Genomic DNA, 26,225 nt, shown 5'->3' on the forward strand with positions numbered 1-26,225 from the left:
GGCCCCCCCCCCCCAGTGCACAAATTTTTCTGCACCGGGCCTCTAGTTTACTATAAAATAGTATTTTTCATTTACTTATATTGCATCCAAGATAATTCTACCTCTGGAATGCCTCAACTTTGTTATGTTCTTTGGAAACATATCTTTCAAATCATTGAGCTCTTACCATAGCACCCTTCTCTCCCTGGGGACCTACTGGGCCTGGACTTCCACGCTCTCCCTTTTAGTACAAAGAGAGAAGAGAAACATTGAGGCAGGTTAATTAGTCATGACTGAGCTACACCTAGACAGAAAAATTGTCCATTAGAATCATAACTTACATGCATACATTCTTCTAATTTCTAGTATTTTTTAAATTTAAAAATTTTGCATTTTAACCAAAAATTTAAAAGTTAGAACATATAGGCAGGGGATAGTGGGTGGGAAGAGATCAACCAATGAACTTGTATGCATTTATGCATAACCTGTGGACACAGACAATGGGGTGGTGGGTGCCTCAGGAGGGGACTGGAGAGGGCTGGAAGAGGTTAATGGGAGAAAAGGGGAATCTATGAAATACTTTCAACAATAAAGATAAAAAAAAAGAAACATATAGGGTGTCCCCCCAAAATGTAAATACACTTTAAAAGCTGATAACTCACTTAATTTTCACTTCTTTTCTGGTTTAACTGATTTGAAATAATGGGTGAGCCAGACTAAATTTTGAATAAAGAAAATTTAGCCTAAAGTGCCACTAGACTTTCTTTTTATGGGGATACATAAGATAAAGTTTATGGTACAAAACCGGCAACAGTCAATGAATTGAGGACGCACAAATACCAAATGAAATGATTCTTGATGTTTGTGATTTCATTGCTGCGCATTATCAGCAGTGCCTGGAGCAGAATGGTCATTGGTTTGAAGACAGGCATTGATCAAAAGAAATTATTCATTTCTGTTGATTCTTTTAAAAATTGAAAATGAAATGTATGTTAACAAACACCAACTTTATAATCATTCAAAGTGCACACACATTTTGGGGACACTCTGTTTATGCTATTAGCTATATTTCAAAATATTTAAAAGATTCAGTATAGGTAATGTGTTTGAAATTAGGAGTGATTTCTAATTAACATTAAATATATCATATGAATGCCTATCCTTTGAGTATAGCTTAGCAGTCTCACTACTGAACAAAATAATGAAAGAAATTACCTTTTCACCAATGCTTCCAATCATCCCAACTTCTCCAGGTAAACCAACAGGTCCCTTTTAGAAAAAAATATACATATATTGCATTGCTCATATAGCATCTTGTTTTAAATCATCTGAAATCATTATGTCTCATTCTAACCAATCCTAAATTTTTTCTTAGAGTAAAATTTCCTCTAGTATAGGTCTCCAGCCTTTAATTTCACATCAGAATTAATTAATCTATTGAGTCAATAAATAGATCTATATGAATGTCTAATGTGTGACAGGCCCTGTGTTGAAAGGCACTGAGTTTCAAATTCAAACATAGTCCCTGTCTTTGTGGGATTTATAATCCAGCAAATTTTATAAAAAGTGATGTATTCACAGCTTTTCTTTTTAAATTGATGTATAACTGACATATAATATTAATTATATTAGTTTCAGGTGTACAGTGTAATGATTCAATATTTGTATACATTGTAAAATTATCACAGCAATAAGTCTAGTTACTACCCATCACCACACAAAGTTACAAAATATTTTTCTTGTGATGAGAACATTTACTCAGCTACTTTCAATTATGCAATGCAATGTTATTGAATATAGTCACCATGTCATACATAACACTCCCGTGGCATTTATTTTATGATGGGGAGTTTGACCCCCTTCACCCATGGGACTCAGACAACCAGAGAGACAATTCTTCCCAGGCTACTACCCCAGGACACTGCACAGGCAGCAGGCTGAAACACACCCAGTCTCCCTGTGACGGGGCCTGTTTACTTGTCCTGGAGCTTTGGCATCAGGGGCAGGTTTCAAGTTTGCCACACATCCAGAGGCTACAGAGCTGTCGCAGGAAACATATCCCAGGGGTCACCAACTTTGCATTCTCGCTTGGCCTTGCTACAGTTCACTGATACCACCCAGAAAGGAGCTTCTACACTCATGTGGAAGCACAATATTTGCAACTGTTGCCTAGGGGATACCTCCAGATCACCTGGTCTGGAGGCCAGCAGGATTTATCACTGTGGTTTCATAGGACCACATATTTTTGCAAACCTTGAAGGCTGCTGCCTGAGAGGGGCTTCCAATCAACTTGCAACTATGTGCTGACGGAGGCCCCTCCCTTTGGAACACTAACAGGTCTTGGCACACTCTCAGCAACTGGGACTGATCAAGAGTAAATCAGGGTGCTGAGATCGATAATCAGGAGGGTTTGGCAGATAACTGAGAGCTAAGGCAAGCTGAACAATAAGTGTATCTCCGACACACAGCTACTTCTTCAAGACTAGAGTGGTAGCTCTTTAGCCTAATACATAAAACAAACAAAGAGAGTCAAGTAAAATGAAGAAACAGGAATATGTTCAAATGGGGGAAAAAGGAGACATATGTAATATTTTCAACAATAAAGATTTAATTTAAAAAAAGGAAAGAAGAAGATAAAACTCTAGGAGGAAACTTGATGAAATGGAAATAAGTAATTTATCTGATAAAGAGTTTAAAGTAAGGGTCACAAACTTGGGAGAAGAATGGATAACCACAGTGAGCACTTCAACAAAGAAATATCTATACTAATAATGGCCTAGGTGGCATCACACCCTCATGTTGTCACAAGATGGCCGTCACAAGATGGCCATGTGCACAGTGGAGTTGGGGCCCAGCGGCTGCTCCACACGGTGAGGCCTGGGGGTCCCACGGCTCTGCAGGGTGCAGAGGAGGCTGGTGCCAGTGTCTCTGCCGCCTCGCACGGAGGAGGCGGGTCGCAGCAGGGGAGGGCAGTTGGGGGAGATCAGGCCAGCAGGGGAGCAGTTAGGCGTCAATCAGGCTGGCAGTGGAGCAGTTAGGGGGTGACCAGGCTGGCAGGCAGAAGCGATTAGGGGCAATCAGGAAGCAGGCAGGTGAGCGGTTAGGAGCCAGCAGTCCCGGATTGTGAGAGAGATGTCCGACTGCCTAAACCAGCAGTCAAACATCCCCCGAGGGGCCCCAGATTGTAGAGGGTGCAGGCCGGGCTGAGGGACACCCCCCCTTCCGTGCACGAATTTCACGCACTGGGCCTCTAGTAAAATATAAGAAAGCACGAAGCAGACCTCACATAGCTGGCATAAAAAGCATGGAACTGTTTCTGGTTTAGGTCACAAATCAACTTGTTCAATAAATGCAAAATAATATGAAGAAAATTACATTAAACACATTTATTTGCCCATCTGATAGACCCTGGATGCAAAGATGGGGAAATATACAAAGGAGTTCATAATCTAATAAGTTAGGCAAGGTAAATGCATATTTTCTGTAAGTTCAGAGAAGAAAAAGTAAAATGCTATATAATGCAAAGGCAGGGGATATTATATCCTGTTGAGAACATAAGGAAGGGCTTTACAGAGAAGGCAGTATTTGAGGTATGGCTTACTATTGACGAGATGAAATGCTGGAAGTATATTCAAAATGGAATGATTTGAACAGAAGGTGGGAGGTAGCAAATGGTAAAACACTTAGCAAACATAAAACAAATCCAGATTGTTTGAGATATGGGATATGTACAAGAAAGAAACTGATATAAGCATATTAGTGATGTACTATTAAGGGTTTTGAATATCAAATGAGAAATTTGTGTTATTTACAGAAGAATTTGTCTTTGTAGAAAAATATTGTTGGTTTGAGTAAAGGAGGAATGACAAGGCTGTATTCACTGTGTAGAGATGAGAAGAACAGAAAAAAACTGGTATGTGGTCAGAAGCAGTAAATGTTAAGTGTAATGACTCTTACAACAATGGTATTTTAATGAAAACAACACCTCAAGGGAGAGGCCAGTGTTAAATAAAAGATGAAGAATTAGCCATGAGACAGTTGTGATTCTTAAGAGTCTATCTTGAACTATTACTTCATAAGTCCATAGAAAAATCGTAATGAAGCAGTACATACAGCAGTAACAGATGAGGATCAGGAGAGAATCTTAATGAAGATTCTTTGGAGGCAAGAAATAGAAGAGAAAAGAAAACAGAAGAGTCAGAAGGAGAATGAGGAATGTGCAAAGAAAGTTAAGGGAGAAAAATGTTTCAAGGAGAGAGAAATCAGTGTTACATGGGCAGGGTTGAGAAGGATTGGCATTGAGACACAGTCACAGAATTTGGCAAATAGAAGGTTGGTGGTGACCACTAACAACAATTCCAGTAGCTTCTGTGTGTTTGGATATAAGTTTGTCACTGTACCTGGATTGTGGAGTTCCTGACTCCAGAAATGTAAGAAATAAATGTTTGTTATTGAAGCCACCCAGTCTGTGGCGTTGCATTACAGCAGCCTGAGCTGATGAAGACACTTAGCATATAGGTACAAACTGAAAATAGATGGAAGCTGGCTATAACTTCACTCGGGGTTGCCTAGAAAGACAGTGGCAAGGGGACATCTTTCTAATGGGCAGAGTTTCTGGCAGTGCTTCAGATCATTCACTCTGTGGCAAGGAGCAGTGACTTGAAATTAGAGCATGTACAGATTAATGGGTATTTGTAAGTGACTCCACTGGTTGGTTAGGCCCATGAAAGGAAGACTATTGTAAGACTGGGGACAAGATTTGAGAAAGACATGTGGATGGGTATATTAGACAAAAAGTGCAAAGATTTTTCTATCAACTATTAACACCTACCAGAAATGATCAATAATGGGTGAGTACTTGGAAAGAAATGGAAGGACTTAGGAAGTTGACATCAGCAAGTCTTGGTCATCAGTCACCTCAGTGCTAGAGGATTGCCATATGAATAGAAGGGACATGCTTGGAGAGATGGAAATTCATGGGCCCGGACATCAAGTTCCTGTGTATCAAGGCCAAATTAATTACTGCTGCCACTGAACATCCAAACTGCCAACTACAGAGAACAACATGGAGCCTGTGATAGGCTGCCATTCTTCAGAAGACCAACCAGCTACTGTGGGCAAGTTCACTCTGGAAGGGTCAAAGATTTATTCTAATAGACATGACATATACTGTGGGAATGGGATATTTCTCACATTCAGGCCTCAATTAGCAGCAGTATGTGAGAGCTTACAAAGTGTCTAATCTACCGTACAGGATCTCCAAAACATGTGTCAGACCACAAACCCCATTTTATAGCAATTAAGGTGTGGAAGAGGGCTTATGTTCATGGGATCTAATCGATCACATGACAACAAGAAGCTGCCAACCCAACAAAGCACTGGAAAGGTGGAGATAAACTGCCAATGAGGAGGTTATACTCAATGAGGACAGAGCACCATTCCATAGGATGAAAAAGTACATTGAATTAAAGGTATTTATATGGTGCTATATCTTCAATAGGAAATATTCATTGGTTTTGGAACCAAGGGTTAGAAGCAGAGTTAGCCCTACCTAGTATAACTCCTAATGTCTCTATGGGAGACCCTGTTCTTTCCATTCCCACAAAATGGAACTCTTCAGGATGTAGGTCCTGTTCTCCAAAGAGGACACAGTAAGAGTTCTATGGCTGCCTCCTGAGCACTTTAAGTTCCCTGTATCCAGGCACCACAGCAAAAAGGAAAAAAAAAGTCCCATCTTGGCACAGTTAATTTACTCTGATCATTGGAAAGGAGGAGAAGATTGTTATCATTTGTGCTCCTAAAATCAACTGCAGAATTAGGTGCTATAATTTATACCACTAACTCCTGTTTTCCTCTGGAAGAAAATCCACCAGAACCTTAAAGGAGCAGCATCCTGAAAGGTTATGGAGAAGTGGGTCTAAATGACACAAGGAGTAAAGTGTGGTGAACACCAAGATGGGCCATCCAGAGACTCCTTCAAAAGAGAATGTCTTGCCCAAGCTGTCATCAGCTTCAAAGTTTGCCTCAGTTTTGGAGGGTCTTCTTGATCAAAGGCATACTCTTCTCAGGGTGGCCCATATATAATGACTACTTGAATTAGAGTATAAAAGCCCAGCCATTCAGGCCAGCACACTGGACTATAATGAATTAAGTGCTTCATATAGGGATTGTTGAGATTTAGCAGGCCTGTATCAGTTTGACTTCTCCCAATCCTACTTCCTGGTCCTCTTTTCAAAAGTGTTGCTTCTTATAATACCCTGTAGCAAAATGCCATCCCAGCAGTCTTCTTCTGCAGTACCCCAACTGTACTTGTAGTTCATCCCTAACTGTGGCGCTCTAATCACTGAGGGTTCTGGAATTATTGCAAAGTGTCAGTGAGGTGCTGAAAGTATTCTAATTACATAAAAGCACAACTACTACTTGCTGGTCTGTAAAAACTATCTTCATTGTTGGAAAGATTGGAAATCACTAAAGTAGACTATGTCTGAACTAGTAAACAAGGGCAGATTCCATTTTTAACCAAAGCCTGAGGTTCTGGAAAAACATGGGGAATTCCTACCTGTATTCACTGTTCTCGTATGTTTGATGAACACAAGATATAAGTGTCATACTTAGTGGTGTGGTTACTAAGGTACACACCCTAAACTGACTTTTAATACCTGGGTAACTAGTGTTAGCATTCTTAGGATAAACAGAATGTTTTATCCTGTTTTCTAAAAGGAAAGAATTTGTTCCTTGCATATATGTGGTTTCTGGGGATTGGCTCCCATGTCCCAAGTACAAAAAAAAAAAATAGCATTTGGGATGTATCCCAAATCCAACCTGAGGGAGACTCTGAAATAGCACCTGGAGTGAGATAGTCATCTCTTTCTTTTTGCACTGAGTTATAAATCTTTTCTTGATAGTTTGGGGATGGAAGTTATTAGAGCTCACCAAAGACTGAAGTCACCTTGTCAGAAAAAATTATAGCTTATTATAATTTGTTTTTCAGAATATTTTACAAAATATTATTTAAGCCTACTTCTCTTTGGTTAAGTGAGGTGAGCTTATTTTATATGTAGAAAGTTTTACTATACCAATATCTAGTGCCTAAGAAATTAAAATAAACCAACTGAGGAAACAATGAAGCATAGAGATTATGCTACATCACAATTTACTTAAAATAGGCTATGGGTAGCTCTATTAGTTATTTTTTTCTGTAATGAGGCAGGAGTATCTATACTAATATGATAATTAGACCAGACATCTTCCGGATGTCCTGGACAAAGCCATGGTGGTGGGGGCCGAGGCAGAGGTGATTAGAGGTGATCAGGTCAGCATGGGGGAGCAGTTAAGGGGTGATTAGGCCAGCAGGGGAGGGCAGTTAGGGGGTAATCAGGCTGGCAGGGGAGAGCAGTTAGGAGGCAATCAGGCTGGCAGGGGAGGGGGGTTAGGGGTGATCAGGCCAGTAGGGGGGCCGTTAGGGGCGATCAAGCACTCAAGCAGGCGAGCAGTTAGGAGCCAACGGTCTCGGATTGCGAGAAGGATGTCTGACTGCCTAAACCGGCAGTTGGACATCCCCTGAGGGGTCCTGGATTGGAGAGGGTGCAGGCCAGGCCGAGGGACAACCCCATGCATGAATTTCGTGCACCAGGCAGGCCTCTAGTAAGTAAATAAAAATGATTATTCCTTATCTGTACTACCTACCGAGTCTTTGAAAATAAAACTATGCCAAATTAGCCCTATTAATTTATAGTTTCTGAAAATTAAAGATAAACTATCTGTAAACACTGGTGACTAACAAAAGGAAAGACAATTAAATAATAAGCTTGTATCAGTAACATTTTTAAAAAAGTATAGAAGTACCATAAAATAAATTCATGTACTCATTTAGTTAACAAACATTATTTGAGAATATAATACATGCTAGGCATTGATAAAGAACATGGAATATTTTATATAATTAGTTAACTTGAGAATATAGGCAAGCACTTTATTATTTCAGAACTTCCAGATTGGACAACAGTTTATTTGGGCATCACAGTTTCTCTACTTCAGACACTTGACAGTTGGATACATAGGTTCCTACCACTGGATTGTCTGCTCAGTACCCACATGGAGATTTTTGTCTCTGACATTTCCCTAACAATTATTTGACTCTCATTCCCTTGGACCATACATGTAGTCATAAAATAAGAGTTCAGAATAAAGTTTTGCCTCAGGAGGGCCTGGCAGTTATTAAAAGAATATGCGTGGAATGTCTACTCAACAGATGCTTTTACTCATGCTTATATTACGAGAGACTTGAGACTAGAAAGGCAACTGGTGCTCTTCTCCCTGCACTAAATTGCCTGGCAACATTGTTCACATATTCTGTTCTTTTAAAAGAATCTCTTGGCAATAAATCAAAAGTGATGAAGTGAATATTGGTACAGGGCTATCACCTATTTTGGTTGAACTTCTTAGGTTATTATTTTTTTTTAAAGTAAGTTGGATGAGAAATAAGAGGAATTCTCCTGTTATAGCAATAGTGTTGTAAAACATTTGAATTTCAAGCTCTTCCTAATCACTAGCAGGATCATTCACAGAGGAGAATATATGCTTATAATCACAACACATAGTTTTCAAAAATGAAACATTAAATGAGTTCTGTGTTTCTTTTATGCAGAACTCATAGTTCTGAGTATTTTGTGTACTCCACCTAAAGATAAAATTAGAATCAGAAAATCTACTGTCAGATGTCTTCCATCAACCCTGGTTTCCACAATAATCTCTGTACCTAAAAATGAGAAAAATAACAGCACGGTATTGGTGGAGTACTAGTCTAGAGACATGAGCTCCAGTTTGGATTTTCAGTTCTGAAGCATGTCATAAGACCAGTTTGGGTCCTCTATTCCCAATTCTAAAAAGCAAGGAGAATGGATAAGACAACCCCTCTTATACTTTCCAGTTCTAAAATTCTATAATCTCTCTACATAAAAGGCTAAGCAACCATCCAACTATCCAACTGTCCGATCGTCTGGTAGGTACGATGAACACTGACCACCAGGGGGCAGACGCTCAATGCAGGAGCTGCCTAGCTGCGGTGACTTGGCAGCGGCAGTTCTCGGGTGACGCACCCCAGAACCAGAGAGGAGGGAGCCCGATTCCTCGCGGGGCCACGTCATTCCACCTTTGGCCATGGGTTATGTTGTTGCTGGGGCACTGTCGGCCCAAATCTAGTTTACTTCACACTTGTGTTTGTGTTCCACACCCTGTACTACAGCAACTTTGTAGAGTGCCCTCTCACACTCTGGAACCCCTTGGGGGATGTCAGAGAGCCAGTTTCAGCCTCCCCGCAGGCCAGGCTGAGGAACCCCCACCTGCCAGAGGGACCCCTGCTCACTCCACAGATGCCCTTCTAGTCCTGGCCCCGCCCCAGGTGCTGCTGGCCAGGGAGGGACTGCAGGAGGTTGGCTCCAGAATGTGTCTGGCTCATCTCGCCCAGTCCTGCCCCGCCAACCACCTTCTAATTAATTTCCTTTCAATGTGCATAAATCCGTGCACCGGGCCACTAGTTTAATCATAAGAAAAAGGAAAAGTACTCCGGTATTTAAAGGTATTTGAAATCTTTTAGGACTTCTGGTCAAGATGGCAGAGTAGGTAAATATGATATTCATATCTCCCCACAACCACATCAAAATTACAACAAAACTATAAAACAACCATTATTCATAACTGCCTGAAATCTAGCTAAACAGAAGTCCTATAACTGAGGATATAAAGAAGCCACAACAAGACTGGTAGGAGGGGCAGAGACATGGAACAGGCTAGTCCTACACCCACATGTGGGCTGGCATAAGTTAAGAAAAAATAAGGAAGGAAAAAGGGAGATCAGAGAGGAAGAAGAATGTTTTCAAGAGACCATCTTTATTCTCTCAGACAACAACAAATGCTTCTGAACTTCTCTGTCAACCGGTTGGATGATGGTTCTTTGCAAGAGCACTTAATTGATACATATGTCATTTTTTAGGGCTCAAGTGTAGGAGAGCATCTTTAAAATGTACTGCAGAGAAACCTAGAAAGCTCTCCTAAAAGGTGAAGATATTATTTGCAGGTAACATCACATTGGGTCACATTTTTCTTTTCTTTTTTTCTCTTTCATTATGATCTCCTCTTGTATCACTTATTCCTGCTAGTTCTGAATTTCTATCCTACAGAGCTTTGGCATCACTAAGTGATTGGCCTATTCTTGGCTTCATTTTGTGCCTTCCAGACTGTGTATGATGTTGCCCACTAATTTTCTAGGATTAACTTTTAGACACTATTGGTTTAGGTTTTGCTACACTGTACAATATGCTAGGTAAGTTAGTAGTACCCTCCAGGTACAAAATTCCCTATGGGTAGAGAATAGGGTCTTGAAATAAGCTGCTGAGAATAATCATAATAGCATTGTGCTGAAAATACTGAAGCTTAATCATGCTCTCACTGCCTGTTTGAGAAGGTGGAGCAATTTCACAAAAATTCCATGTGAATTCTTAGGTTCCTCATACTGCCAATTCTCTCTAAGGAGGTTAGCAAAGTGGCCCTGTGTATCATCATGCTGGGCATTTCATTTTCCCCATTACTTAACTCAGGGCACGGGGAACTGTGGCTGGCCTGTACAAATATACCTAGATTCTCTTTATACAGCAGTTTGAAGCTCTCGTGTCATAGCATCAGCAGACCTTTGGAGTCCTTAATAATTTCAAAATGCTAATCAGGTTATATGTCAACATTGCCAAGGACAATTTATAAAATCTCAATTCATAATATAAATATCATGACTCCTTACTTAGGAAGTGAAGAATAATGGAAGAGTTCTATCAAAGTATGCTGAATTCTAGAAGGTATTTGGTTATCCAATAAGAGGCCAAGACTGTAAATCAGCTAGTTCTCAGCTACCTGGGGTACCAAGTGTAGCCAAATAGGCTTTCTCCTTGTTATTATTCAAGAAGCAAGCCCACTAGGAATTATAAAGCAAAAACTTTGAGTGTGATTTTATATAACCCTTCTCTTGAATTGGAGTTCTGAAATACATAGAGGAAAAAAAAAAGAAAAAATGATCAGTGTTCTCCTTCTTTAATGACCGGAACCTCAAAACCATCACTAATTGATCTAACCACTGGCACAGATGCCACATAGGTTGGTTTAATTATGAGGCAACCAGATATAGATTAAGCTGGATCTTGAAGAGAGGGAGGGCAGAGAGCACTTCCAATTTATGGTGGTTCTGAATTTTAAGAGTGAGATTTCCCAAGGGCAGTTTAAGTGACTCTCTACATATTTAAGTCCCTGAAATAATCTCCAGTGGGATACTAGTAGAGTTTATCATAACTTGTTTGGTAAATCATTGGTTACTTGGAAGATACTATATGTTCCTCAAGTACTGCCTCTTATAAATATTGCATCTGCACATCTGTGTAGAAAAGAGTTTACAGCAGTCCAGAGATGGATGTCCTTACAATAGCTCTTTGCTGGTTTCTGAGAACTCGGATTTTGGGAGGGCTCCTACAATATTCCACACTTCAAGTCCCAACTCTTGGCTGTGTGATTCTACTACGAGAAGACTCTGGGAAACTGTGCTGGTTTCTTTCGGACTTCATGCCATTTGCCTTTTTCCTTTGCTGACTTTGCTTTGTATCCTTTCACTGTAATAAACCTTAGTCTTGAGTATGACCATATCCTGATTCCTGTGAGTCCTTCTAAGGAGTCATCAAAGCTGGGAGTGAACTTGGGGATCTTCTGGCCCAGTATCTTAGAGAACCTGAGTTAATACTATCTCCATGAGAAACTTGAAAACATAGAAATAGAACTGCCTTGTCATCCTTTAACAGATGATTCAACAATTATGGGTCCCCATTTCCTTGTAGGTAAGAAAAAAGTTTGGCGATTGGACCAAATTCCGTCACATTCATGTCCTTACTACTACATGACACTGAATTGTTTAGATTTGTCTACTGTATTATGTAGAGGAGCACACAGTAGTCTCCACCAATACGTGTGGTGTGGTACTGAACTGACTCTAATTGCCACCTGGTTGTTAGGTATTTTGACCCCAAACTTATTTACTGAATTTATATCATATGTCAGCATGTGCTAGATAATCAGGAAACCAAAACGAAACACCCTGTTCACAATGAGGCAGAAGAAATGCAGGCTAGTATATATGGCATGGAGAAGAGAATTCTAAATTGTCAAAATCCTCTTATTCAGAATGTATACAATCTCTCAGTTTCATCTAAGTTATACTAGATAGAAACAATGAAAATAAAATAAGTGACTATCAAACAGGTTTTCATGCTGGGCATGTCATGTCAGCATGTCTATTGACATCAATTAGAAAAAAAGAACTGATACTTTAGCAATAAAGAACCTCTAGTAATTCTGCCATGGGGAACAAAATCATTGCCTTACTTTAAAAAAAATCAATGTAACTGATTGAACTTCAAATGGCATGTCAGATTGATATATTATTAAAAAGGCGTTAAACTATGCTGCTTCCTGAAACATAAAAGTTCTAATCCAGACTAATGGCTATTTATAAATTTTTCTGATATTTTTTTAAAAGATTCTTTAGGAGTATTTCATTTATCAGGGGTACATAAAAACTCCTATCTTACCACTTTTCACCATCATAGAATTTTCATGGTATTTTGCAGGAATGTATGCTATGGTTGTCTGAGATATTTCTGACATAATGAAATTCATAAGCATGTAATTTAAAAAGTATGCTGTAAGAATTTATTCCATTATGTTTTCTCCCAGTCCATTGTATTTCTTAGTAAATTGACATTTTTGAAATAGTTTATTCCTTTTGTTCCCCTCCCATCATTTTTTTTGTATTGTTAAAATATTAATTACTTGACATTTGTCTTGGCAATGATTTTTTGGATATGACTCCAAAAGCAGAAGCAACAGAAGCAAAAATATTCCTTCAAACTAGAAAGCTTCTGCACAGCAAAAGAAATCATCAATAAAATGAATAGAAAGCCTACTGAATGAGAGAAAATATTTGCAAATCATATATCTGATAAGGGGTTAATATCCAAAATAAATAGAAACCTCATACAACTGAATAGCAAAAACAGACACTTTTATTTTAAAAAATAGGTAGAGGATATGAATAGACATTTTTTCCAATGGCGACATACAGATGGATAACAGGCACATGAAAAGATGCTCAAAATCACTAATCATCAGGAATATGCAAATCAAAACCATAATGAAATATCACTTCACACCTATTAGAATGGCTATTATGAAGAAGAGAAGAAATAAAAAATGTTGTAAGGATGTGGAGAAAAGCCAACCCTTGTGTACTGTTGGTAGGAATGTAAATTGGTGCAGTCATTATGGAAAACAGAATGGAGGTTCCTCAAATAACAAAAAATAAAACTACCATATGATCCACCAATTTCACTTGTAGGTATTTATCCAAAGAAAACAAAAACATTAATTTGAAAAGATTTTTGCATCCCTTTGTTAACTATAGCATTATTTATAATAGCTAAGATATGGAAAAAAACCTAAGTGCCCATCAATGGATGACCAAATAAAGGGAATGTGGTATATATGTATATAATAAAATACTATTCAGCCATAAAAAACTCTTGCCATTTGCTACCACCAAGGCACATTATAATTAAACTGTCAAAAGCTAAAGACAAGGGGCAAATCTTTTAAGTAATCAGAGAAAAATCTACTTGCCTCATACAAGGGAATCCCCATAAGACTATAAACAGATTTTTTAGCAGAAACTTGGCAGGGCAAAATGGAGTGGGATGATATATTTAAAGTGCTGAAAGAAAAACAATGCCAACCAAGAATACTCTACCTGGCAAAGCTGTCCTTCAGAAATTGAAGTGTTTTCCAAAGTTGAAAGAGTTCTTCACCACTAGACTAGACTTATAAGAAATATTGAACAGAATCCTCAAGCTGAAATGAAAGGATGCTAAATATGAAAGTATAAGTCTCACTGGTAATGGTAAGTAAATAGTTAAATTCTGAACACTCTGATGATGATGAGTAAATAACTTATAACTCTAGTTTAAAGGTTAAAAGATAAAAGTATTAAAAATAACTATGACTATAAAATTTTTTAATGGATACACAATTAGAAAGATGCAAATGGTGACCGCAACAACAAATCTGTTGTGGAGGAGGGAGCTTTAGTATATGTTCAAAGGTACGTTATTATCAGATTAAAATATACTGTTATATGATGTTTTATGTAACCCTCATGATAACCACAAAGCAAAAGCTTATAGTAGATACACAAAAGGAAAAGAGAAAGGAATCAAAGCATACCACTACAGAAAATTATCAAATTACCAAGAAAGAGAACAAGGGAAAAGAAAGGAACAAAAGAACTACAAAATAATCAACAAAATTGCAATAGTAAGTCCACACTAATTACTTTAAATGCAAATGAATTAAATTCTCCAATCAAAAGACACAGAGTAGCTAAATGGATTTTTAAAAAAGCAAGTCTAACTACATGCTGCTTTTAAGAGACTCAACTCAGCTTTAAGGACACACACAGACTGAGAATGAAGGGATAGGACAATATATTCCATGAAAATGGAAACTAAAAGAAAGGAGAGGTAGCTATATTTATCAGACAAAATAGACTTTAAATCAAAGACTGCAACATAGCTTTAAGGGAAGTCCCTTAGCACACCCTTGCAACCAAAGTGCCACCCATAGACTCCTTCTATGTAAAAATTTAGAGCTGCCATTTTCTCAAAAGCTGTGAGTACCATGTTGCAGTACCCCTACCGAAGAAAAGAATAACATGTTTTTAGCCAAAGAATTCCAGACTTTATCAACTCTATGGTAGGTGTCAAAGCAACTTTTATTTATTTTTCTTAGAACATTTGTATAACAGAATTAATGTTTTGGTGAAACTATGTGTATAATTTTTCACTCATTTTGTAGATGATATGTCATTTGAGAATCAAATCTTATTTAGTTGCATTTAGTTAGAGCAAACAGTAAGTGTTTAATACATATCTTTTAAATAATAGAATAAATAAATGAAAAAAATAAGTTTCCCAGTGTCTTTCACTTTAGTTGGCTATAAGAAATCACAGTATCTTGTCAGCTTTGCCTAAGAGATTACAGAGTAAAATTTTAATTTGCCCTTTCCCAAATCTTTCTAACCATTGACTTCCAAGGATGCACTTCTTTGTTGCATTCAAAGACAGGACAAACTCGTGATTGCTTGCCACACAGAAAAGAACCTTGGAACTGGAGGCAGAAAATTCAAATCTGAAATCCAGATCTACTGCTCACTAACTGTATGAATGTGAACACATCACATAATTGCTATAAATTTCAGTTTTCTCACTTATAGAATGGCAATATGATCTTATAAGGGCTGCCTCAAGATGTAAAAAGATAATAGGTCACCAATAAATAGATGATCTTTCTTTCTTTTCTTTTTTTTGGTATTTCATCCTCTGACTCCACCTCTATTTGATTTTGAATGGTTATAATCCAGCTTAGAATCAGCCATCAGAAGCTCTACAATTTAAAGGTCTTGTCATGAGAAGTGGAGTACCTGATTTTGAGGATTATCCATGGCCTTTCCTCTTCTTCTTCCTTTCTGTTCATCAGTCATTTACTAAACAATAGCGCACCAGAGGGTAGGCAGAAAAACAGAGAGGACACAGTAGATTGCTTATGAAATCTTGCTAAATTGATAAATTAAGGAATAAATGAAGTAAAATCAATTAGCTGGGTTATATTTTAAGAGATAAATCAATGTGGCCAGACTATAAGACAATCATAAGAAACTTTTCAAGTGGGCAGAAAAGTAGCACTAAAACTTAATGCAAGCAAGGTTACTTTATGAAAAAAATTCCACATTTTATACATAAAATAACAGACCAGAAAAGAATCCTGAAAGTGACCTCTGATCATTTCCCAAAGACATCCTAGTTGACTGCTATAGGATAAAGCTTACGTGGTTTTGAGTATCAACAAAAAGAAAATATAATAGAAGTTATCACCCCATTCATGCAGAAGGCTGTGGAGCCATTAAGTCTAAAATATTTAGTCTAGTTCTGTTTGCTCCAACTCCAGAAAGACATAATAAAACTGGAGGGCAGCCAGAGCAAAGAAGACAAATCAGCAGGCAAGAGGAAGACTAGAAACAATAAAATTCTCAGAAAAGAGTTATAGATTCTTAGAATTGGAATTATCCTTAGAATCATGTATATTAATTCCTTATGCTTCCATAATATTCCTGATAAATCATAAATAGTTTAGTTTATTAAAGGCCTATTACATGCTGGAAACTGACTAGAATCCTTCCATTTTGGGAGTCTATGTCCAAAATTATCACCTCAAATATGTCTCAAATATATCCACTTTGCTACATCCACTGCCATCAGCTTGGCCCAAATCATCTTTCTCTCTCATGCAACAGCATCCTAACTGGTTACCCTCTTCTACTTCTGCTCCTCACAGCCATGGACCAACTCCCCAATCCATTGTAACCAGAGTAATCTTAAAACACAAATTAAGTCATGTCATTGGCTTACTTAGAATACTTCCATGATTTCCCACCTACTTTAGGATCAAGTCCAAAGTAAGAAACATGACCCTTAATGATTTGGCTCATGCTTCCTTAACTAATATCACTTCACATTGCTTTTTCCTTGGCTCACCAAAGTCTATCCATATTGGCTCTCTTTGAGTTCCTCAAAACAGCTAAATGCTTTCCCATTAGGCCCATTACATATAACAACCACAACCACCATTACAGCTAATAGTTACGAAGATTTTACTATGTGATTAGCTCTAGGCCAAGTGCTTTAAGTGAATTACCATATTTAATCCCTACAAGAAACTCTATAAGGTAGTTATTTTCATCTATTTACTGTTGATAAAACAAATATTTAAGGAAATCAAGTAGTTCTTCTAAAAAAATAGGTAAGTGGCAAAGGTGGGAAGTATGTCATATTGGACATGCCAGGAATGTTCTTTCTCCCCAGTCTTCCCTCTTCTTTATGGTTGCAACTTGTTATGTCATTTCCTTAAAATTGTCTTTTCTCATCTCCGGAACCAAATTTGGCACCCTTGTTCCTTACACTTCCTCCTATAAAATGTGTCACAGTTTATAATAATATACTTCTTTATGTGATTATTTAATTCTTGTCAAACTTCTAATAGACCATGTAAGTTTCATGAAGGCAGGGATCATATGTTCACTAAATGTGCCTAAATATAAATATCTGCTGAATAAATGACTTAACAAAGTCATCCAAACCTTATAATAATAATTTGTTGAATTACTCTATGGATGTAATTACTCTATGGACTATTAAAATATTCTTGCTGTTCTGATAATGTTTATCAACTAATCCTAACTCTGGTCTTTTGACCAATACTGAAAAAGTACATTATTTTCTCTTCTACAGCTCTTCAAATACTTTCAGCCTAGAAAGTTAAAGACAGAGAGGACTAGCAGTTAAGGTGGGATAATTCCAGTTTATTAAAAAAAAAAAAGAATGCTCAAATGAAGAAGATAAGGGGACATCTTTTGAAATCAGAGAATTATTTAGGGCATATTTATAGAAATTAATTCTTCACCTATAGTAAATGAATTTAAGGGGTATACAGACATGAAATGTAGATGGGATTGCTGTATGTGGCATACTCTACTGCAAATTGGCTTCTAATTTGTATAAATCTAGAAAAAAATAAATAAAACTGGGGAGATCCAGTTAAAGGCAATTAAATGCCTGTACAGAAAGACTGAGAAAAGTTAAATCTAGCTATGTGGTTACAAATAAACTTAGATATCACCAAATCATAAGATTGATGTGATGAAGTGCAACCATATCTTTCAATATTTCGAGAGAGTTTTGTTTTAACAGAATTCTGGATTAGATGAACTATGCTTCTAAGATTTTGAAATTAAATAAAATAACATAAAAGTTGTTACTTACCAGATCCAAAAATACTCTTTAGGCATTTTATATGTATTAATTAACTCAAAATAGCCACTAAAGTGGCTAAGATAAAAAGCCTTTATCTCCCATCTTTAATGAGAAAGATGGAATCTCAAACTTGGAAAGGTCCCTTTGTTTTGATAATTTATCTGATACTTAAAACCTCTCTATAACATTTAGGCCAAGTGGTTATTCAACTAACATTAAAATATCCCCAGTTATGTTAATTGACTTGAGGGGGGCTCATTTCACAATGTATACATGTATCAAATCATCACTTACAATTTTATTTGTCAAATATACATCAATAAAGATGGCGGGGGGAGGGGGAAATTGCCAGCATGGTATAATGCTTTGGATTTGGAGTTTGGAGCTCTGGGTTTATATCTCAATTCTGCAATTTATTAGCTATGTAACTTTAAACAGGTTGCTTATTGTGCATCAGTATCCTCATTTAAAAAACTGGAATAACAAAATGTGTCTTTTCAAATTGTTTGAGAATTAAGTAAACTGCTATAATATAACACATCACTTGGCATTATGCCTGGCACATAGCAAATAATCAATAAATGTTGATTTCCCTCCAATAACATAAATCTACTGCCTGTGTGGTCTAGTTTCTCTTTGGATAGCACTGGCAATGGGTTCTTACACTATGTGGAACTAGAGCAATACTATTAAGTAAATAACACAGGAGTTTGATAGTTGTTAAGAAAAGATTCTCTCCATTGGTATTTTAACTTTAGCTATTAATTCTAGTCCTATATATTAAAAGCCTAATATGTTAAGTGTCCAACCATTCATTCGACCATTAGACCAGTCGCTATGAGGTGCACTGACCACCAAGGGGCAGACACTCTGACTGGTAGGTTAGCTTGCTGCTGGGGTCTGGCCAATTGGGACTGGGCAAGATGGGCCAGACATGCCTGGGAGCCCTCCCCTGGTCCCTCCCCAGCTGACCAACCTCCTGCGGTCCCTCCCCAGCTGGCCCCAATCAGGACTGGGCGACATGGGCCAGACACGCCCTGGAGCCCTCCTGCAGTCCCTCCCCGGCCCCGATCTTGCTTGGGTGGGGGTCCCTCGACCTGGCCTGTGCTCTCTCGCAATTCGGGACCCCTTAGGGGATGTTGGAGAACCTGTTTCAGCCCGATCCCCACAGGCCAGGCCGAAGGACCCCACTGGGCACCAGGCCTCTAGTTTATATATATTTTTTAAGCAATTCAAAAATGGCAGCATTTAATTTCTTTGAGCAACCTTGGAGAAATGTGAGTTATAATAATTGATGAGAAGCCTTGAAAAATCCAATTGATACAAATACTCCATTGAAATTTCCCTTCTCAGTAAAAACAAGTACAAAAAGTTCACCTTCAGGTATTCAGAATTCATTGGTATGGCAATGATCTTTTAAGAGTAAATGGATCTTCTCCTTATTTTTATTAATAAGTAATGACAACAATTAAGAGTATAAGTAATGTATTGTTGTTTTACAATAAGACAAGAAAATATGATTATTTAATTACTGAAGCTTACAAAATAATTTTTAAAATTTTATTTTTATTTAAGTCATAAGATAGGTTATAAGGACTTGAATTTGCTCATTTAATCTATTAAATGGTATCACTTGCTTTGTGACAACCCAGCTCACTATGTAAATAAATTAAAAATTGCATTAATTTAACATAGTACTTTATATATGTTAAATAGGTTCATTTGTTAGAGAATATTTTAGCTAGCTTTATCCATTGTATAAAATAAAATTACTTGTAACCTATCTGATTAAAATACAACATGAATCCTCCTACTTCTGCAGTAATGTAAATTTTTAAAAGTAAAATATTTGTTGAAGAAATACATTATAATATGCATTCTACCTCATTACCTCTTGGTTCATTCCATCTTTCAAATATACAGAAAGGTATCTTCAAACTATTAGACTATTTTTATGGTTTGATAACTTGTAACTCTTTTATAATGAAAAATGTTAAGGTCAAATTTAGTTCAAAATATGATCAGAACTAAAATTAAAGACCACTTATTAGAAACAAGAATGCTCCTGAGATCATAAATATAATTTATATTTGGATGAAAATGTTAGTCACTATGTTTTCCCTTATTTCTCTCTTATAGAGTAGGTTTTATTTGTCACAGCACAAGTGAGTTTAAATTTGTGGTGGATAAGAATTTTTTGTTCTGAATTTTATAAGTACTGATCATGGCTAACGTGATTACTAAAAATGCTTACAGATAATTGAAATATAAAAGTAGGATCAGCATAAAATAAACTTACTGTTTCACCAATCTTTCCAATGTTTCCTTGATCTCCCACTTCTCCCTGTTAATAAAGAATATAAAGTTGCAAAAATGACTATTTTTCAAACAAGATTATTCATGCATTACTTATGTTTTCATTTTAATGTAATTATCTAGTTATAACATAGAAAAAGGCAAAAAGAAATCTCAGTTATTCAAAACTAGGTTGACAGTTCACTAGACAGCTTTTTTATGGAACATGACTCTATTTTCATTCAAATAGTAATAACCTATTTTCTTAAATTACATTCTTCCAGTAAGGACTTTTAATCAATTTTTAACCACTTCTACAAATAAATTTTAAAAAATAAAATATTTATTGAGGTATACTCTGCAAAAGGCAGATGGTAGGCACTGTGGAAAATGTTAAAAAGAATACAAACAAAGCCCTTGCCCACAGGAATGCTCTATTTGCTTCAGAAAATTAGGTATCTCCCAGAAGAACAGAGTATATGCCACACATAAGTAGTAAAGGGCACCATAGGAGCAGGCACACTGTGGGCTGGTGGAGCTAGAGCTGACTTCACTGGAGAAGTAATGTTATGTTTATAATCATAATTCACAGTCCCTAACGCTCTGAAAACCCAGTTTTTCACAACTTGGTGACAAACGTGTCCTAACCTGAATTTATTTGGCAGCAATCCTTTACCTGATCTGAGTCAGGCTGTTTATTATAGTGTTGATTTATTCTGATAAATCTGAACATCTTTGACAGTTTGCCACAGAAATATTCATGTGTCTAATTATGGTGTGCTGACCATAGCCTATTGGCATGTTAGGTAAAATACAGTATAATGACCACAGTATCTCTGAAAATCCAAACATTAACTATTTCAAATAATGAATTATGAAACTACATTTGAGTTGGGCCCTGAAGAAGAGGTGATATTTACACTGGTGATGAGAACAGCCATTTTTGATGGTGAGATAGGGCATGAACAAAGGCTGAACAAAGGCATAGATACATTAATGACAGGTAGAAGATCAAGTTCAGGGTGTTTCACATAGTTAATCTTACAGGAGTATATGTTTTATTTATAGAAATAGGAGAACAAATGATCAATTGCTGTCTAAAAATTAATAATTTATTACAATGTGGAATAGTAAATGGTTAAACTGCATTGAACAATACAGTAGCCACTAATATGTAGCTGCTTAGCATTTCTAACTGGCTGGTGTGAATTGAAAAATGATGTAGTAATTATAATATATAGTGTTTCAAATGCTCTTAGAACCAGTTTTAACATATCACTGGTTCTCTCATTTATTAATGAATTGAATAAAATCTTCTGACATGTGTACATTTTATAAAAGTAATAATATTATCTTTTTGAAAATTACACTTTGTAACTGGTAATAAAGTCATTTGCTTTACCTTTAAGCCTTCTGGTCCTGGTTCACCTATATATCCCTTTTGACCTGGTTTTCCCTAGAAGAGAACAGAAAAAAAAGATAACTTTAATCATTTTCATCTTTTAAAGTTTCCTAAGATTTATAAAATTCGGACTATTCTATGAGATACAATAAAATTATTTGATAATTGTATTTTATAATATACATTGCCCCTTCATTCTATAATGTCTGTCTACTATGTGCCATGCACAGTTCCAGGGGCTGGGGATTGAGGAGTGCACTAAACATACCTGCCTTCATAGAGCTTACATTTTAGTGAGGATGCATAATTTAAAAAATAAGTAAAATATATAGTATGTTAGGTAGTGGTAAATGTGAAGGACACAAAATTAAGTAAGGGAGGGAGATATAAACTGTTGTGGGAGTTTTGTTAAATTTTTAAAATAAAATTACCAGAGAAGACCTCACTGAGAAGGTGGCATTGAGTAAAGATTTGAAGAAAGGGATATATTGCGTGGATAGCAGAGAGAAGAGCATTCCAAGCAGAGGAAACGAGCATGTGCAAAGCTTGAGGCAAGAATGTGCCTGGTGTGTTGGTAAAATCATGAAGAGTCAATATGGCAGGAGCAGAATAAGAGAGAAGGTCAGTAAGAAGACAAGTCAAAGAAGGGAATGGCAGATGGGAAACCAGCTCATGTAGGGCCTGGTAGTCTCAGTAAGGACTTTAGCTTTTACTCTGAGTCAGACAGGAAGCCTTAGACAAGCTTTGAAAAGAGAAGTGCCATGATCTAAGTTTGAATAGGATCAATTTAATTCAAGAGGAGAAATGGGGAGTTCAAAGAGGAGTCTGCCGTAGACCAATTCCAGCATGTCATAATTTCAAGAGTTTCATCAAAAGGTTGATGAAACTTGGGGACTCAACAGGGTTGAGTCACACATGTAGTCACCTGTTGGAAGTGGCTAAAGGCATTTCCCCAAATCTGAATAGGAAACTGATTGTGGCTGCCAGACAGTTAAAGGGCATCTTAATCTACATGTTATTGCCTCCTACTGGCCAAACACCTGAACAGCCGTAGGCTATTCCCCCATTCTGACAATGGACTCTGTACCCTTTGAAACCTTACCCTTTGAAGTGTATTATCTCCACCTTGCCTTAGGACAAAGTGTGTTAATAAAAGCAAGGGTCCTAGACAAGGAGGGACTCTTCAGTTCCTTTAGCTGAAGGTCCTCTGACCCCCAATGACTTTCAAAATTATATTTCGTCTCCGGACTCTTTATTAGTCTCTGGATTTCTATGTCATCTACGCGCAGCCCCTTTTCCAGATTCCTGAACCCTTCTTGATGCTGGGACATGAACCCCAGTATAAATGGACGCCCGAAGTGGGACAAGAACACCAACAATAGAGTCTACTGCAATAATTCAAATGAGATATGACAATGACACAGATCAGGTAGTAACAGAGAATAAGGCTGTGAGAAGTGGCAAGATTCTGTATATAGTTTGAAGGTAGATCTTCCAGGAATTGTTGCCAGGTCATGTGTGAAAGGTGAGAAAAAGGGAAAAGTCAAAATGAACTCAAGATTTATAAATCCGAATAAGGGACCTAATAAAATGGGGAAGATTCTTGCAAGAACAGGTTTGGAGGGTAAATTGGAAGCTCAGTTATGGACATATCAGTTTGATAGTCTTTTTAAACATCTCAGTGCAGAGATCACATGGTAGTAATACAAGTCCAGAGTTCAGGGGGTAGAAGGTTCTGATCTAAACACACAATTTTGAAAATCACCAGCATTTTGATGGTTTGTAAAAGCCATAAGACTGGACCAGTTTATCTGAATATAGATAAAAAGGAGAAATACACAAATCAAGCCCTGGGACACTCCACAATTTACAATTTGAATAAATTAGACAAATATGCAAATTTTCCGCCAGAGAATCTGGAGGAAGAGCATGCAAGTGAAGAAAATGTTTCCAGAAGAAGAGACTGAGCTAATAAAATTCTGAAGACTAAGTATTGAGTAATATGAAGATTAAGAAATGACCATTGAATTCATCAACAGAGGGGTCAATGATGACCTCCATAAGATCATCTTTTGTTTTGGAGTAGTGGGGACAAGAATGGTATTAATAGATAGGGTGAGGAGGGAAATTGGAAAGAACATATATAGGCAATACCTTCGAGAAGTTTTACTGAAAGGGAAGTAGAGAAAGATAATACCTGGAAGGAAAACTGGAATCAATACAAGTTTTATTTTTGTTTTTAAGCTGGAAGAAATAATGGTATGTTTATATTCTGATAGGATTGATAGATTAGAGGGAACAAAATTATAATGCAGGAGAGAATGGGGAGAATTGCTAGATCAATGTTCTTCAATAGGCAAGAGGATAATGTATGCAATAAGCAAGAGGAAGTTTTGGCCCTTGCTAGGAAAATGGTGTGTTCGTCCACAATAACAGAAGAGAAGGCAGAGTAAATGGCATAGAGACAGGGAAGTGAATAGAAGCTATGGTAGACACTTTTGGAAGATCTCTTCTAATTACTTCAGTCTTCTCAGAGAAGTAGGATACAAGATAAAGGGCTGAGTATGAGAACAAGAAAGAAACAAAACAAGTTGAGGAAAGAGAAAGTACCCTATATAATAAAAGGATAATATGCAAATTGTCCCCTCAACTGGGAGTTCGACTGGGAGTTTGACCAGGGGGCGGGGCCGGCCTGTCAACCCCCAAGGCTCCTTCCCCCGACCAGCCCTACCCCCTATTGTCCCCCTCATCCCACATCCCCTCCCCCTGGCCAGCCCAACCTGATCAGCCCTGATGGTGGGGGTGGGGGGGGCAGGCCAGACCCTACCTGTGCATGATTTCATGCACTGGGCCTCTAGTAAAATAATAATGTAAATAAGTAAAAGTAAATGAGTATGGAAAGAGAATTCTGAATATAAACAAAGGGATAATTATAATGTTTTAAGCATGATGAGAAATGCTGTGAAGTCATGGCAGAGATAAAGAATAATGGAATGGCAATAGGGTTATTGGATTGAAATTCCTATAGGTAGTGTTGGGGTGGTTTACAAAAAAGAATATACTAGAAAGAAAGTAGATTATTGGGCAGTGAGAAGTTTGAAATGGAAAATAAGGAGAGGTGGTTGTTACTGGTAATGATGTGGTAAAGGATATGACCATAGCAGTTAGTAGCTGAAAATAGTAAAAGATAAGTTCACTGAAAGAAAGTCAATATCCCAGATATTGTGGACATTAATCTATAGTATGTGGTTTCTAATATATAATAACTGATCCTGATTATACAAGATTTGATTAAGGATATCACTATGTCTCAACTAATGTGTGTGACAAATGCAAATCTAGGACTAGAAAAAATATGGGAGGAGATTGCTAAATAGAACACTAATTTATAATATCTACTAGGCATTATAGATTTGGATTTTATTATTCCTACTCCTTAACAAATACTCTCATATTTTTCTTTCTTAAAATACAACAAACAAAACAACTCCCTGGCTCTCATTCCACTTTGACTACATCTAAAGATTTTAGCTAATTAATATTATACTTAGGACTTAGGTTGTTCTAATTTTTGCCTCTACCTTGCTTGAAATTTTCTAGTGGTTTCTCACTGAGCACAAAGTAGAATAAAGTATAAACAAATCATACTATTATTGTTAAATATCAATTGCTTTCTAATGAACTTGAAAATACAGCAGAAAAATATCATTAAGAATATAAATTATTAGATCTGTCTATGACATTTACAAAAAAATTATACTATATTTTATTCACACTATTTGGAAAAGGCTTTACTGATAATATTTCTTTCATCTGTAATAATGCGATACTCAGGCACTGCAGTATATTAAGAAATAGTTATACATCATATCTACAAAGTGAAATGACTCTCACAGGAATCTGATATTAGCACATTTACAATCTCTTTGAAATCAAGTACTTCAGGCTTGGAATCGTCACTTCTGGTCCTGTGTAAGTTCTGTCATATTAGATTTATCTTGAGCATGTTGTGCTTAAAATATGGCTGTACAACCTATGAGGGAAGGTGAGGGGGGAAGGATGAGGGGGTAAGAGAACAACAAAAGGGCTTGTGTGCATGCATATGAGCAAAACCAATGGACACAGACAGTAGCGGGGTGAGGGCATGTGCTTGGGCAAGGGGGTGGCGGGGGAGAGGTCAATGGGGAGAAAAAGGAGACTCATGTAATACTTTAAACAATAAAGAATTAAAAAAAGAATATAATATGAAGGCCTTATTTTCATATCTAAAAATGCAGACAATATCCTGCAGGGTTGTTTTTAGGATTAGAGATGATGTCACGTGATATACTCAGAGCAATACTAGCCCTAAATTGATCTTTAACCAATAGTAGCAACAATACTAATAAATATTAAGTCTGGGTAGAAAAGAGGTGAACATAGTTCCGCTGTTTTCTAGGGAAGTAAACTTTAGGATCAATTATACTGAACTTAAATAGCAATAGTGTTTTTGTTATATAACTCACCTCACAAAAAAATAAAATAAAAAATCTTTTTTTCCTCAATGGAATAGTGGCAACACACACACACACACACACACACACACACACACACACACACAC

At 37.1% G+C, this 26,225-nt stretch overlaps 1 protein-coding gene across 1 annotated transcript in view; it reads right to left on the reverse strand.

The window, feature by feature from the left end:
- COL24A1 (collagen, type XXIV, alpha 1) overlaps window positions 1-26,225 on the reverse strand; it is a 197,112-nt gene that overhangs the window by 145,465 nt on the left and 25,422 nt on the right. The window contains exons 6-9 of the mRNA XM_005874588.2: window positions 21,625-21,678; window positions 20,227-20,271; window positions 1,195-1,248; window positions 167-220 (exon numbers count right to left, since the gene is read on the reverse strand). Of these exons, the coding sequence (XP_005874650.2) occupies window positions 167-220; window positions 1,195-1,248; window positions 20,227-20,271; window positions 21,625-21,678 (207 nt within the window). The remainder of the gene's footprint in view (window positions 1-166; window positions 221-1,194; window positions 1,249-20,226; window positions 20,272-21,624; window positions 21,679-26,225) is intronic.

This window comes from Myotis brandtii, unplaced genomic scaffold (assembly GCF_000412655.1).
Source record: "Myotis brandtii unplaced genomic scaffold, ASM41265v1 scaffold446, whole genome shotgun sequence".
In the NCBI taxonomy this organism is placed as follows: Eukaryota; Metazoa; Chordata; class Mammalia; order Chiroptera; family Vespertilionidae; genus Myotis; species Myotis brandtii.